General features: G+C 32.4%; 1 protein-coding gene across 7 annotated transcripts in view; it reads right to left on the reverse strand.

Annotated features, from left to right (window-relative positions):
* Positions 1 to 9,887, reverse strand: part of LOC129945594 (structural maintenance of chromosomes protein 6) — an 81,011-nt gene extending 71,124 nt beyond the window's left edge. For 3 of the 7 annotated variants that reach the window (XM_056055436.1, XM_056055444.1, XM_056055426.1), the window contains exons 1-2: positions 9,645 to 9,879; positions 9,364 to 9,577 (exon numbers count right to left, since the gene is read on the reverse strand). In XM_056055436.1, the coding sequence (XP_055911411.1) occupies positions 9,364 to 9,577; positions 9,645 to 9,737 (307 nt within the window). In that variant the 5' untranslated portion in view covers positions 9,738 to 9,879. Of the gene's footprint in view, positions 1 to 9,363; positions 9,578 to 9,644 lie in introns of all 7 variants that reach the window. The other 4 variants (XR_008781506.1, XM_056055452.1, XM_056055463.1 and 1 more) reach the window with 4 other exon arrangements.
* Between the last annotated feature and the right edge of the window lie 753 nt (positions 9,888 to 10,640).

Below are 10,640 nucleotides of genomic sequence, written 5' to 3' on the forward strand. Positions count from 1 at the left end.
TTTCAGCGAACCACAACAAACATTTTGCGATTAACTTTTCGATTATGTTGGACAGACATGGGATAAGCGAGATGGAGCGATAACCTTCAATTTTATTTTCATCTTTTTTGGGGTTTGGAATAAGAATGACTGTTGCAGATTTCCAGGATTGCGGGATTTTATAGTTGCTGAGGATTCTGTTGCAGAGGGCTATGATTCTGTGTTTGATTTTGATGGTTAGGTTTTTCAGCATTGGGTAGGAGATCCTGTCTCTGCTTGGAGTCTTTCCCTTTACTTTATTGAGGCTGCTTTCAAATTCAATGAAAGAATTGGTCAGAAAAGTTTATATTTTCTGAAGCGTTTGACCAATTTTCGGCGAAAAGCAGTTTGCAATGCTTACTGGATCTATGATAGCATTGTTGTTGATGTCTACATTATTTATAGAAAGTGGGGTAAGGTCACCGGTTAGGACACGAATATTTTGCCATATTTTTGAAGTGGAGGTGTTTGGGTTGATCTTGGATGTCATTTCTACAAAACTGTTGGCTTTGCTTATTTTTACATTTTGCATTTTACTTTTTGTAGACTATCAAGTTTTGAGTTGATAGGTTTTTTTGGAAAATTTTCTTTGCGCAATATTGACAATTCGGGGTTCCACCATGCTACTACCTCTTTGCGCTTCGTATTTGGAATATTCTGAGGGATGGAGAGGTTGGCGGCGGTTTTAATACCTTTCAGCAATAGAAAATACCTTTGAGAAAAGAAGTTTTCGATTAGTTCGCTCTTTTTGTTTGTTTTTGGGGATCCTCAAAGAGTATTCCAGGCGTTAAAGTCACCACCGAAGATAAATGTTGAACAGCTCGTTACTGGGTATAAGTTTATGTATGTGAATTTAGTTTTGTGTTTTAATTTCGACGGCTAGTGCTTGCAAATTTGAATTTAAAGATGAGGTTTTGTGTGAAACATTTTTTTTTAATAAATAGGGCGATGCCTTGTTTGGCACTAATATTAATGGGTAAGTTGTGGAAGTAAGCGTTATATGCTTTAGGCGGGGTCAGATTTTTAGTAAAGGGGCAATGAGTTTCTTGCAGGGCGATTATGGACGGGTTGTGTTTCTTTATTATAAAATTAAGCTCATCGAAATTATTTATAAACCTATTCATGTTCAATTGCAGAATGGTGAGAGCTTTGTTAATGTTTTGTAAATTCCAAGAACATATTTTACTTTTGGCAAATGAAGACTGGTTTATATTACGAAAAGGTTTTTTGTTTGTGTTGGAAGTTTTTTGTTGGAAATTATAAGGGTTGGTAAAATTATGTTGTTCGGGGTTCTGACTCCGCGGGCCGGATGCTGAATCATGCAGGCTCTGATTGGAACCTGCCCGATTCAGTTCCCGAGACGTAGAGTCAGAGATTGGGTTGAAATTTTTATTATTGTATTTCAGCATCATCGCTATCAATATTATTTACAAAATAATCATTACTATTCATAAGTTTTTAATAACTGTTGATAAAGATGATTGAGTGAGAGAGGGATTTGAGTAGGGGTTAAAGAGAGAAACCGGTTTAGGTACTTGGCGGCACGACTAAATCACAACAGATTGTGGAACGATGTTATCGGTTTGAGAGCTAGTCGGTGACTAGAATTTATGTATTAAAAATAACTCAAAAATGAAGTATTATATATAGTGTAATATGCACATTCATTGTTGGCCAAAACTTCATTTATTTTTTTTTTCTTTGATCTTGATGTATGATTTCTTAGATGTAAATGTTTTATAATATACTCTTATTACTTAATATAATTACAAAATTTAAAAATATTTTGTATAGGTCAACAATAAAATAAACGAACATTTCTTTGTTTGCAAGTTTTAGGAAAACATCGTATTGTAATAACATATTGTTCAGCGCTGTTGTGCACTGCGGACACAATTGCGATTTCACGGGAACTGTAGAACGAATAAGCTTCTTATTGTCTTTAGCTTGGGTGTCGTTATCTTTTCCACCCTCAAATTCAAGTTTTGTGTTAATTAATTTACCAAATAACATTTATGTATTTCGTAATAAAAGTGATATGTTTGTATGTAATATAGATGAAATTTTCTATTCATTATATTTATTACATTCTTTTTCAATTGATTATATTCAATGTACTTATAACTTAATGAACGTACCGATTGACTTTATTTTAAACAAATGATGCAAATATGTGAGAACAGTATTTATAAGTAACAAATATTTCGACTTCTCTTTTTATAATTTCTTTTGTAGTATTGGAAACATCACATAAAAAAGTTTCTATTGACAAAAAAAAAATGTGGATCTCAAAAAGGATGGAAGATTATGCTAAAATATCATCCATTGTGATTTATGAAAAAAAAAACAAGAGATTTGAAATGGCCCCAGGAAGAGGTCGAATAAAATTTTAAACGAGCAAATATTAAAATATAACTTGAAAACCAGTGCCAATAAAATAGGCTTAAGCGAGATCTTCGCAACAACAACGATGCTAAGCATACCTCAAGGCTTGTAAAATAATGGCTGCTCTATAATATCAAAACGCAGTTGCTTTATCCTCCTCCATCCTTAGACCTTAATCTTTGGAATTATTTGGGAAAGAAAACCCTAAAATCAAAAATTAAAAACAAAAATCAACTCAAAGTCGTTATTATTGAGGAATAGAAGAAATTTCACCGGATGTGACTTTAAACCTAGTTGTGTTCATGCAAATTACGATGTAATAAAGGCAAAAGCTTGCGATACTAGGTACTTAACGAAGAAATAAACTGTTTTTTTTTTCTATGAAGCCTATGTTACTAAATTATTATTATAATAATATATTATAATACTAACGAAAATAATTAATTACAAAATACATATTTGTTGTTATCAAAAAAATTAAAATTAACAGAATTGTAAATTTAATGATGTACAGTATTGGCCAAAACAAAAGCAACTTTAATTTCTGTGGTTATTTAACAATTAAAAAACAAATTTAGTATTCAATTATGGTATATTTTCAGTTTTTTTTTTAATTTAAATAAATATTTACAGTTTCTAAAGAAAAATAAAATGTTTTTTGTAAAAGTTCATTAAACATAGCATAATGAGTTCAATATTGTCCTGGTTAAAACAAAAGCAACTTTAAACATTTTTTTTCGACTTGCTATAATACTGAGGTATTGCTAGGTCCAAGCCAATTAAATTTGATCAAACAGCTCATTTTTATTTTTGCAATTAGTAATTACGATTCGTATATCTAAGATTTCCCATAGATTTTCTATGGGCTTGAGATCTGGGGACTGTGCTTTCCATTGTAGCACGTCAATCCGAAACCACGTTTTAATTGTATTGGACGTGTGCTTTGGGTCGTTGTCCTGATGAAATATCCGTTTCAGAGGCAACTGAAAAGAAGCGTGTGCCAGCATTACATTTTGAAAATTGTGATGGTATATAAAACGATCCATTGTGCCATCTATTTGCTGAATCGGTGTCAGTACATACCTTGAAAAACATCCCAACACCATTACGTTACCTCTTTCGTGTTTATAGCAGCTTTGGTGTAATATGGATTTAGTGACTTTATGGCTTGTCTGTGAACACGGTTTTGAAATTGAATTTGAACTCGTCCTGAAAAATAGTACGTTGCTCCATTTTCTAACGGTCCAGTTAATGTGGTCATGAGCGAAATTTAATTTCGCCAGCTTGTGCCTGGTTGAAATAAAAAAGCTGTTTTATAGCTTTGAAAGATTTTAGTACACCATCGATCGAGCTGGGTTCTTATTTCTCTCGATGATATAAAAAAGTTTTTTTTAATTGATTTTATTTTTGCAAAATTCTCTCATTTTGTTGTTTTTCTTGGTCTGCCACCTCGATGAACCGTTTGGAATGACTTTTTGGATTTGTAAAATTTTAATAATCGGCAAATCACTGATTTTGGAATGGAATGTTTTCCCGACATTTTGATTTGACTCATTCCACTTTTATATTCTTTAACGATTTTTTCTTTTATTTCGTTAGAGTATTTGTTTCCGGCCAACTTTAGCTAAGAACACTGATCAGCTTACCCGCGAACTGAATAACACCTAATAAATAGATACAATAGCACTTTTGCCAACACTTTTAATATACGCAATGGATGTTGTTGTTAACAGACTATCTTTTCTTTGTTTCATTGTTTTAAAATAAATTGTAATCTCAACAAAATATAATAAGACTTTCTATATATTGGTTGATGACATCGAGTTACCCAACTTTTGTAACCCGTATATATATATATATAAGGCCAGTATATATACCACTTTCTTCTTTTTGTTAGTTAAGAATTTAAATTGAAAATTAATTATGCTTTTTTGTTTGGAATGTTATAAAAAAAAAAAAAAAAAAAAAACAATTTATATTTAGCACTGAATGAAAAACATAATTGAACAATAAAAAAAATGAATGTAGGTAGTTTAACCTAATTTTAAATTTAAATTCCTAAAAGAAAAGCACTATTTATATATATGTATAAATATTCGAGTTGTTTTTTTTTAGTGTTGCAGTTGGCGAGATGATTTACGGATTTGGGGATTTCCTTGCCCGTTAATATCCTTTTTTCATGTTCCCTTTTAAAAGAAATTGAGGCGTCAAAAGGAATTTTTTAACGGCTAAATGCACAAAAAAAATCTTTTAATTATTTATTTCCGCTCGAAATTATATATATATATATATATGTGTGTATAATTAGATCTTGGACGATCTTTCCTTTAAGGTACTAAGGCGAAACCAAGCGCTGATAAATTAAAAAAAAAACTATGTAAAAAAAACTAAGTTATCACATCTTTGTCTTAATCAAAACATGCTCACGATTTATGATTTTTGTACTAGGTCACTTGAATAGTCGGTCGATGGTACCTTCTTGGAATTATTCCTCAGTCCAAGGTGGATAATTTTGATAAGAAGTTACTTACCGACGGATTTTACTCAAGAACCCTAGCTCTACCTATCTACACCCTATCTACACTAATACCACCATCAGGATTTTCTAGCCTTTGTCTCGTTTCACACCCACTTTACGCATTGTTACATTAATGTTATAAAAACGCAGTCGTCGTCGGTCTTGTCCTAGTTGGTGGTGTTTTTTTGTTTTGTTTGTTTACTTTTATTTTGTATTTCTTTTTTATATGTAATCAATGTTTTTATTATTGTAATTATTTAATACAGCGCATTCGGGTACATGTTCGGTTACTTTTCTTTTGTTTTTATTGCTCATAGAGATTTGAGACAAATTTAAATGTTAAAAAAGATACATTTAGTTGTGTTTCAGTGCAGCACAGTTTTTTAATAACACGTTAATATTCTATTTTCCAATAAAACTGATTAAATAAAATCAAAGAACGATTACATTTTAATTATTAGAAAGTAGCATTATTTTTGTACACTCTACCGTTGATAGATCAAAAGTCATATCATAGATTATATACAACATAAATAAAATCAAAGAACGATTACATTTTAATTATTAGAAAGTAGCATTATTTTTGTACACTCTACCGTTGATAGATCAAAAGTCATATCATAGATTATATACAACAATGGTTTGCTTATAATCAGCCTGCTCACTTTTAGGTAAAGACCCTCTAACTATACGGTGTCAAAGGCCTTTTCCAAATCAACTGTGCATTTTTGTTTTGATTTATTGTGTTGTGTCACGACCCGCCTTGAGCCCTGTTTATCCGGAAGTATAAGTTTTTAAGTCTTGTTAGTAAGCCACTCTTGTGTCTACGTAGTACGTCTTTAGTCGCGTTTCTGTAGGCGTCCATTTGGTTCCGTTCTTTGTTCTTTGGTACTGCCCGTTAAACCGTTTGTTTAAATGTTGGTCAGTTTCTGTATTTTTTAGGTTACTGTTGTTTCTTTTACTAAGATGTTGGGGAAACGATGTAGGTGCATCTTACAGTAAATGTAAGAGTGCGTTGCAACGTATTCATCCAACTCCATGCGTTCGTTCGGAATCTACATTTCAGCAGCCAGTCCGCAGTGATCACTGTCTTACTCGACTGTCTGTAAACAGTTTCGAGGGTGTTCACCCACTTTGTTTGGAATTGTCAGTCTGGTGTCGTACAGGAAAAGATCCAGAAAGGAGCCGATTCTTGGATACGAGTGACGGCTTTGCAGCAGCCAGTTGGTTGACATCATTTTTATCAAATTAAAAAGATGGTTATCTATTTCATTACTATATTGATTTCCTCAATCTCCATATTTTCGAGTGATGGCCAACTCGTTCAAACAGATATATCAAAAGATAATAATATGTCTAAAAGAATTTTAAACTAATTATATACAGATTTGTATCTAATAACTTTAACCGATAAGAACAAAATATAATCGATAACGATTAATCCGTTTTCATCACTCAGCAACCGATTTTTCAAAATTAACTTTGGTTATTTCTTACTATGGATAATCGTCCACAAGGTATGTATGAATGTATGCAACAGTACAAATGCAAGTAAGTTCACTGAAAATTATGATTTGTTTTGTCAGAACTTTGATTAAAACTCTTCTCTGAAGCACTTATTTTTAACCAACGTTTTTTCCAATTGCATTTAGAATTTTAAAATTAACAATTTTTTATTTACCTCAATTATCAATTATACTGACAGATATTTGTGGGTACTGAGATTTAAAAAAAAAAATACTAGCATGCCACCTAGTTCTTGTGATGGTTATTATGCAAATGTCTTTTGCCCACTATTACAGGGCTTTAAAATAAGTTAAAATAACCTATATTCCCTCATCCAGTAATGTCTGCCGATATTGTTTTCCAATCAATAAACCCTAATTACATTAAGTTCGTTTTGAAATTACTCTCAAATCATTTTAGATTTAGTACTACACTAGCCTAACGGGCATGTATTATTGAAAAGCAAAACATTCAACAATTTGTTTGAGATTTCAGTTTAGTAAGCGCATCTTACTGTAATTGATTCACGAAAAAAGAGAAACATATCTCGACACATGAGATGAAACATAATGCAAAGACAAGAAAAAACAAACCAATTTCCGCCATTTCTAGTTCGGATGATGAGGAAAATTTAAAAAATATCAAACGAAAAAACAACCCTACTTACGCAATTTCCATTTTCAGAAAAGAAAAAAAAAAAAAGTTTGTCAAACTCCAGCCAGACGGACATATTCATATTTATGTGCAAATATATTTTGTCTTCTAAACCCTTCAAATATTTGAATTTCAGCATCCCAAGAAGACAAGGGCATGGGCCGTAGATTCAAGCAAGCATTTTATACCACTATCCTTATTTTATATGTACATAAAGCTAGTGATTGAATATCATACAGTGCTCCACAAAAGTCTGCATACAACAATGAATAATTGGAAAAAACCACTGTTATTCGCAAACGATGAGTGATAAATATTTTTGAAAGGTATATTTGTTAACGCTGTCACAATACGAAAACGTCTTTTTTAAGCGAAGTTACCAGCCCAAAGTACACCCAAGGTACCATTCTTGAACAAAAGGCATGTGGAAAGAGAATGGAGTTAAATAAAGAATAAAGTTAAAGCGCATAGATATTAGGCAAAGAGAAATGGAGGAATGTTCTGTGGAGAATACGTGAGAAGAACCTAAAATGCAGCAAACGATCCACGGCACACTATAAAAACAGTAAAGCATGGTGGAGAAAAAATTATGATATGGGCTTGCTTTTCATATTACTGGGTCTGGCCTATTTATCCAATCGGGGGTATAAGGGATATAACCGAGTATGTAAAAATTCTCGAGGAGGTTATGTTAACCTATGCTGAAGAGGACATGCCAATGGTTTGGGTATACAAACAAGATTATGACCCAAAGCATAAGTCAAAAATTGGAAAATCATGGTTTGCGCAGAACTAATTGTAAGTTAACATTATTTGTATAATTTCATGTAGTACCTAACTTATTAGAGTTTGTAAAAAATCGATAATACGTTTTTTCTGTTCTTTTGAATGAAATATTTTAGTTTGTTATTAGAAGTTTACTAAATATATTATAACTTTGATATGATCCTTTTTGTTTTATTTGGAGAGCACTATTTTTATGAACACAACTCTATAGTCCTCTGCAGGGTTAATACGCATTAGTATTCATTAAAAAAAATTGTTTTAAGTGTGTACAGTGCCTCAAAAGCAAAATACAAAAATTATGGTTAAATCCGAAAATAAAAACATTTTTTTTTCAACTTTACGGTGTTATACATATGTAGGTATATCCATATCAAATAAATAAAAGAAACGCATTTGAAAATGAAAAGAAAAGTTGACCCACGTTAATTCTTATATTCATGTCATCATAACGGTTAACAATTTTTGCGATATAAAAAGTTTAGTGTTTGGTAGAAATCAAGAATTAGACTCAGCTCTTCCAACCGATATGTAAGCATTTTTTGTATATACAAAACAAAGACGTACAAAATAACCTTTTAAACTTGTTGTAAACAATTGTTGTTTTGTTAAACATTTTCGAATTTCGAAAAAAGCTTTTATAATGATATTGGAAACAATAAACTTGCCAGACGGTTATTTTACAATATTAAGATTTGCTGTAACTATTGAGATTTTGGTTGGCGGGGGGTACCAAAGTTTGACGTTATCCAAAATAGTTTAGAAAACAAAAAATGTTTTGTTAGCAATTTATATTTCCCTTGGATAAAATGAAGTTTTTCTAGGGAAAACGAAAATTCCAAAATAAAGCAATGGTTTTATCAAAAATGTTCAATACCAGAAAGTAAATTGTAGAAAGAATACTGAGAAGAATTAAAAATTACAATAGTTATTCATTGAAAATATTGATAGTTGTTGAGTGAATAGATGGAACAAAGAGGAAGAGAAAACTTAGCTTAAATGCAATGGTTGTATGAAATATTTAAAGTAAGATATGAATAGCTTACATTAATATCTGACATAAATAACTTACATTTTGATATTATAGTTGGGGGCAACAAATATAAAATTATTTACATTTTAAAAGAAAAAGAAAATATTTTTTTATGACTTAACCGTGTTTCCTCGCCTTAATATTTTAAACATGTTCTATTGAGACCCCTACCTAACTGTAAAAAAAAATGAAGGAAACTTGTGCTGCGGTAATGGAAAGTTGGCCCTGAAATTATTCAATGGAATTAAATGGAGTTGAATCATCTTACACAGGCGGAAGATTCGGTGATAATCATTAGCCGATTCCATATCACAATATCGTTCATGATATTCGTTTTAACGATTATCATTTGGAACATTACGGAATGACTCCCCTGGTCAAAAGAGTGTTAGCTTTTTCACCCAGCCTTAGATTTAAGGATTTTGAGAAATACGATAGTAAATGTATAATGATTTGTATTACTCACTTTGCATATTCTGCGAACGATTTGTATTACTGGCTTTAGATCCAAGTCCCAACACCAAAGCTGCAAGGATGGCGCTCTTACCACTGCCATTGTTTCCAACAAGGAAATTAACTCGATCGCTGAAGCTTATTACAAGATTCGAATGGCACATAAAGTTCGTCAAATGAATTCGAATTATTTTTCCACATCGAAAGTTATAACCGTCTTGTTGCGACTGAAAAAATGTACTTTTAATTAAACCCAAACGTAAACAAATAAACTAAAGTGCATGATTCGATTACCAAAACAAGATCCTCAAAGACATTCCTTCGCTTAGAATTTGATTCTTCATTTGGAAAAGTTTCTGGTTTAGATCGTTTTTTAAAAGGTGCCATAAAATAGCGGAATGATTTACAGATGCCGAAATATTGTCAGTTAAGAACACTTTTCAAGTAAATTAATAACTCGAATCCAAAACAGCGTCGTTTAAAAGTTTAACACAGAGAGAAAAAAACTAATCGCGAGAGTCAAATTCGACGGTAGCTCTTTTTGCCTACAAGCTGAGATTTGCACACCAACTTGCATGTGTATTAACTCGGTATACAAGAACTATGCGACGAAATGCAAGAAGATGTGCATACTCACCACCTTTGAACAATGGCGGATGTTGTCAGCTGTTCAGAGGTGTTCAAAGAAAATACAATGTTGATGATCAATTTTTTTTGGTAATCTCATTTTGTTCGTTTGGAAGTAATATCATTCAAATATGAAGTGAAATTAATTACTCTTGTTAAGCTAGCATCACACTACCAGTAAATTCACTGACCACTGACAGGCAGTGACGTCACAAAAACTGACGTGGTTTTAACGCCAGTGAAGCAATTGCTTGTCAGTGGTCAGTTGAGCAAAAAAGGTTATCACACTTACTGACAGGCCCGTGCCAGTGTGTCCCAAAACTCACTGACAACTGATGCTAGTCACTGAATTTTTTTCCGAGTCAATCAGTGAACTGACGCCTTAAAAACTGACTATCACATTACACTGACACATGATTCACTGGCACATAACACTGACAAGTGGCGTCAGTGAAATTTACATGAAATTGGGTCAGTGAGCAGTTTTGCTATCACACTATACTGGAAGCACTAAATAATAACAGCCAGTGGCTGTCAGTTTCTTGTTTTTGTACGTTGACGTCGGTCGAAACGGACGCTTTTCTGATGGTGGTGTTTTCACCCGCTGCTCATTCAGAAAAGGAATGAGCTGCATTTGCCCCCACCGAAACCATTGCCTTTCAG

Source organism: Eupeodes corollae, chromosome 1 (genome assembly GCF_945859685.1).
Source record: "Eupeodes corollae chromosome 1, idEupCoro1.1, whole genome shotgun sequence".
NCBI lineage: Eukaryota > Metazoa > Arthropoda > Insecta > Diptera > Syrphidae > Eupeodes > Eupeodes corollae.